The following is a 5972-nucleotide window of genomic DNA, read 5'->3' on the forward strand; positions in this document are numbered from 1 at the left end:
AAACGATCTGTGTCCCTTCCCCCCCCCATGAATGTGCCAAACCAGCCTCTAGGACATGGATGGATGTCTCATGAGGACTTACGAGCTAGAGGACCCCAGTGCGTCCCATCCGATCATGCCCCCCTGTCTCCACAAAGCAGTGTAGCCTCTTCGGGAAGTGGTGGGAGTGAACACTTAGAAGATCAGCCTTCTGCTCGTAACACATTCCAGGAAGAAGGGAGTGGTATGAAAGGTGAGTGCAAATGAGACCCTCTCCCTCCCCTCTGCAGAAATAGGCTTCGCCCCAACTAGACGCCCTTGCATTGGGATGGGAGAAGGCAGGAAAGAGAGAGAGAGAGAGAGATGTCCCTCCGATGCCAGCTTTTTTTCCTTGTCATTGAGAATCCCTCTCCAAACAGGCTTACGAACTCTCTGTGCTGGTGCTGTTAATGCTTTAATCCCAGGTCTTGTTTCAGCTTTAGTTTCAGGCTAATCCAGCGGGTTGCCAACAACACAGTAGAGCCGAGTGTAACACGGGGGCTTTCTTTGGACACCGCCTGTCCTCTTGAATCAGCGCTGATGAGGTGGCACGTTCCAGCTCTGTTATGATAGCCCGGGATGCTGCCTTACCGCAGTGCCTTTCAAACCTGCAGGTGCTCTGGCCTCAGCTCCAACTGGCCTCTCTCCTGGGCTTTTCCCTATTGCACAAAGCTGCCTGGGATCAGCCTAGGCAAACGTATGCAATTCATCACTTGTGTGTTCTCTGTGCTGAGCATCCCATCAGGTACCTGATGATGTTGTAGCTTGGAAAGGATGTGCGCTTGCGCTAAACGTCTCCTGTGTGCTCTGGTGAAGTAGTCCGTGGTGCCTGTGTTTTTAGAGAGGTGGTTGGCAATGAAGGTGAATATTCTTATTAGCCACAGATGCAGAATTTGGAGCAAGCCATGAAGCACTGATCCTGCCACCAGATTGGATCAGTGCCTTCACAGCCATGGGGCAAGGTCAGGCCCTTTTTAAGAGGAATATAGTTAGCTGTAGATTGTACGATTATAAATTATGCAAAGTTGTTACCTAGACAGAATGATAACGTATGAAACCCCAAGCTATTTTAGGTGGCACAGCTATAAAAGTAACTTTATACACACACACGCATGCACGCATGCATGCACGCACACACATGCACGCACACCCATCTGCAGAACTGAAACCACTACAAAAAAGTAAGCTTCCCGCTAATCAAAATTGACACTCACCTGCCGGGACCAGCAACAGAAAATGGTTCATGATAGAAGTAATATTATACAGTTATGTTGAACTCAGTAGGGCATTGCTTTTCACGCACACTGTCTTGTGTGCACGCGCGTGTGTTTGTGCATGGTATGGATTGGCAAAGGACTGTTAGTGGCCTCTGCGCGCTTGTTTGCCTTCAGAATAAAGCAAAGGTAACCCCTAGTTAGGGTCAGCAATCTGTGCAATTGGGTATTTTATAGGTGCGCCAACAAAAGGCTTTCGTTCCGTGTTGCTCTGTCTGTTCACAGCACGATAAAGATAATTCACCTAGAGAGCGCTTCCTTGCTGGGTCCAGGAGAGCACTGATTGCAGCATGATTTTGTAGGCAGGTCCTGGCCCTTCCCTGTGCCTCTTGTTCCCGTGCTATCCTTTATCTGTCCTTTGAAGCAAGAACATGTCTGCAGCCTTGTCTATACAAGAGCTTTACTGCTACATCTCCTGGTGGGGACAAGCCTTTTCCGTGTGGTTTTGTCAGCTAGGACAGCCCAGGGCTGCTGGAGTGTGAGTGCTGGCAGTGAAAGCCCATGGGACGTACCCAGGAGACCTGGTCCCCAAGGTGGTTGAGCACCTGGCACAGATTAAAAGCAACCTGCAGCTGGTTTGTGTCAGGAGCTGGCCTGGCCCCAGCCCCAGCTTGGCCCAAACCTCCCTCCCTCTTGCTTCTCCAGATGTATTTGGTTCTGTGGTATTTATCCAAAGTGACCGGGGGCACCCAGGCTTCTGCCGGTCTCCAGTAGGTTGTGCCAATCTCCTGTCAGGCCTAAAAAGGGCACCATTAGCAATGTCAGGACAATTCAGAAGCAAACATGAACAGATTCTCCCTGTGTCTGCATCTGGGGATAGGTTCTGCTACCCCTGAAGCCATGGGGGTGCTTTTTGCAAAAGGAAGAAACACTACGGGGACCTGCTTAGCATTACTTCACTCCAGTTGCACGCTGGGCTGGTATGGGGACAAAAAACGGGGAATTGGGGCTGGTGGCAGTAAGGGTTGCAGGGCTGGACCCCCCCAGATCTGTTGGCTTCCCACTCCCGTACAGCATATCTCCAGCTGGAGATGCATCACTGCCGGGTCTTCGCAGCTTCCCCCTGAGCATTTTCCCCGTGGCTTGGGAATGAAAGATGGATTCAGCGCAGCACCTGAAGGCATCTGAGACTCCGTGGGCAGCTGTTCATTAAACAAACCCCGCGTCCCCTGCTGGGCCTGCCCACCCAGCCGCAGGACAGCGTGATCACAGCGCCAGCTCGTAGGCCTGCGCTAGCTGAGATGCCGCTGTCGCCCAGGCTGCTGCGGGGAGACGTGGCAGCCTGGATTCAAACACATGCTAGCAAGCGGAGTGCAGACTCCTGGCGCCTACGGGGGTGGCCTGGCATGGCTGGCACTCCTGCTGCCGTGTCTTTGCTGCCTGGCTGGATGCACATGGCCCACTCTGGGAGCCTGGCATGTGCTGCAGTCGCCCGTGTCCTGTGCCCATAGCCAAGTGCTGGAACAGCTTCCACATGCATCAATCCCTGCTGATGCACTTAGCTTCCCCCAGACCCAGCCACTTCCTTCCTCACACTTTGCAAGCTACAGGTGGCAGAAATGCCTCCTCTACCTGGTGGTGCGCCATGAGCGAGCCCTTTGCACTGCCTCCCCTCCACTGGGAACAGGAATACCCGTTTCCAACCCATTTGTTTGTCAGCTGATCCCAGCTTCAGGTGCTTATGGTTTTTAAATTCTTCTTCTGTTACTACTAGTAAATGCCCCTTGGAAAGGAGCGAGTCCCTTTTGGAAAGTATTGGGCTGTATTAGAGCGTGAAGGGGTTTAGGTACAAGTGTGCACAGCATATGCCTGCAGGCTAAGGGACGTGACTTATGACCTCTCTCTCCCCACCCAGCCGCAGAATTATTATCATATTTTCTGGCGTACAACAGGCCCCTGGATGAGATACGTATGTGGTGTTTGAAAGAATGAAGGAAAAGATATTTCTTTGAAAATACTGGTCAGCAGCAGTAAGTCACTGAACAGCAGCTTCTCCAGCTCCGAAAGCATCCACGGCCGCAGCTAGAGAGCCCCCACGGACCCTGCAGCAGCGCTGTCCCTTTTCCCTGGTGGAGGCAGAAGCAGCTCTTACCCTATTTCCTCACTTACAATGCGCACCCAATTTCCAGCAGCTGAATCTGGAGGGAAAGGTGCATGTTGTGTGGGGGACAATACGGTATTGGATAATTGTTTAGCACCAAGAAGTGCTTGGTGCTGGGGTATGATCACTCTTGTCCCAGAGAGCTTCTGAAGAGAAACCAGGTTAAGATGAGGAAAGGGATTGCCCCCTTCCCCGTTTTTTTCCCCAAGTAACGTCTGTGAGTTAACAAGTGCCAGCCCTGCCTGGGCCTTCAGGGCTCCTCGTTTCCCTGCCCTGTTTACCAACCTGCAAGGGTCTGTTGTGTGGTTCAGCTCTGATGCTCAGGTCCCTTCATTTCACACCAAACATGCCCTTCGGGCTCCTTCCCATTTGCAGCTTGCTGTTCCCCACAGATCCGAGTGGGGCAAGACATCCCGTTTCCAAGGTGTATCAGTTCCCTTGCCTTCAGAGCCGCCTGCCCTGAGAGGTGGGGCCACACCAGTCATCGTGTTGATGGGGAGCAGATGCATCCGTTACTTGCCCCCGATAATCTGCTCTGCCTCCTATCTTCCTTGGTCTCCTCCGGACTCAGTGTGCAAGCTGTGGCAGGGCAGCCAGGCACGGTCATGCACCCCAGGGACGGTCAGAAGTGGGCGCTGAAAAGAGAAATCAAGATTCTGAGTTAAATGCCTGCATTTGGATCCGTTGTCCTTTAGGCAAGACCCTGCACAGATGCAAGCAGCCTTCTCCCTCCTTCGCCGCCTTCTCACCTGACCCATCCTGCATCCTTGCAGGGCGCCATTTGGCCAGGCTGGCAACAGGACATCGAACCCTGCAGCTTTAGAAACCTCAAGCAGATTAGCAGGGAGAAGTCAGCAGCGCTGCATGAGCCAGGCCTGTTATTCTCCAAAGGCACTTGTTGCCTGTCTCCTTTCCTCTAGCTGCGCTTCTGTGCGACAGCTTGGCTTGCACAAGCAGCAGCCCTGACCCCCACAAGCAGCCGTGAGGCTGGTGGAGATGTCCCCACTAGTAAGAGCTTCCCTGTGGGAGCCAGGAGAGCGGGGTTGGGCCTGAGGGCATTGCACACTTCAGAGACAGCCAATGCCCCTCCAAGGAGAAGGGGCAATACCCAGTGAGCGGCTCTGATGTGGGGAAGAGGCAGCACTGTGAAGCACCGGCAACCAGGAGCAAAGCTCTCAGCTGCCGTGCGAGCTCCCTCATCCCGTCCCCTGCTATAACGAGTGCCGCCCCAGCATGGACCTGGCCTGCTGTTCAAGGAAGGCAGGCCGTGCTCTATGCTTTGGACCGAATGCAGCTCTGAAATGGGGGCCAGCTCTCCTGAATCACTTTAATATATCTTAGCATGGCCAGAGAGTCCAGAGGAGTGAGCAGCATAAAGCAACCGCTAAAGGGCTTGCTTTCCCTTCTGATCCATCTCCGGTTGGATCTTATCCTGTCACCCTTGGCTGGATATGTCCGCACAGGGCCGGCAGGGTGCTTGGTGTCACTCCTGCCCATGAGGAGCAAGCTAGGGCACCTGCTTGGCCCCGTCACTGCCCCATTTCTGGAGTGGGCAGGCGTGGGTGAGCAGGGCTTATGCCCTCAGCCCCAAGCCACAGCACGGTGCTGCCAGCCGTCGAGCCAGCGCATGTGATGCCAGCAGGAGCAGAGAGGTCCTAGGGCAGTGGTTTTCAGTCTTGTGGGGTTTGCAGCCCACCTCATTAGACTTCAGACCCCCTTGGAAAATGCCAGGTCTTGGCTTTCACTTTGACTACAGAAAAATATGAGAGCAATTCTTCTGGTCCAAAGACTACAGCAGATTTTTAACACTCTGGATTCCTATCTGACATGTCTGGGTTTATCTTGCCAATCCTATTTGCGCACCTCAGAGGTAACGTCACATCTCATAGCACCCTTGGAAGGGTCTCAGGTTGCTTCGGCACATTGGTTGAGAATCACTGTCTTGGAGGGCATAGCCTGGCATCACTCGGTTCATCAGGCCTCTGACCCCAAATCTGAGGTCCCAGCACCTTGTGTTGGTGACCTCCTGAGGGCTCTTCCAGCCCAGCTTTTCTATAGGTTAAGGTGTTGCCAATGTTTTGGGGCAGTGTGCCTTGGGGTTGTGCAACAGGGGCATTGATGTAGTTGTAGGACTAGGCTAGACAAGCGCTTGGGTTGGCTGGTTGGGGTAGGGATGGTCCTACCCTGAGCAAGGGTTGGACTAGACGTGACCTCCGGAGAGCCCTGCCAGCCCTGCTTTCCTACAATGCCGTGAATCTGAGGAGCACTTCTTCCTCAAGGTCAAGGCTGCACTTGTGGGAGGGCTTTGCTATCTTGTTCACTTCTTGGGATGGGTTGGTGGAGGGCTGGGGCTTGCATGGGGGCACTGGCCAGTCAGGGCTGCGAGTTTTTGCGGTGCACCTATGCCATCAACCCCCTCCCTGCAGGCTTGGGAGCGGTACAAACACCAACACAGTACGATGCACTCCCCGAGCCAGCACCAGCACTGCCATGCTAGGGTCTCCAGGCCTGCCCTGGGGGTGGGGGCAGGTTTGCAGCTCTGTTGAAATGCTCCAGCCAAGCCGCTAGTGGCACACAAT

General features: G+C 53.8%; 1 protein-coding gene across 1 annotated transcript in view; it reads left to right on the top strand.

Moving 5' to 3' along the window:
* The first annotated feature begins 33 nt into the window (after positions 1-33).
* The window catches only part of LOC109298310 (protein Smaug homolog 1-like), a 48046-nt gene continuing 42107 nt past the window's right edge, over positions 34-5972 (top strand). Inside the window, exon 1 of the mRNA XM_019518340.1 lies at positions 34-232. Coding sequence (XP_019373885.1) covers positions 64-232 — 169 coding nt within the window. The 5' untranslated portion in view covers positions 34-63. The remainder of the gene's footprint in view (positions 233-5972) is intronic.

The sequence above is a fragment of the Gavialis gangeticus genome, unplaced genomic scaffold (assembly GCF_001723915.1).
Source record: "Gavialis gangeticus isolate Ggan-Ray unplaced genomic scaffold, GavGan_comp1, whole genome shotgun sequence".
NCBI lineage: Eukaryota > Metazoa > Chordata > Crocodylia > Gavialidae > Gavialis > Gavialis gangeticus.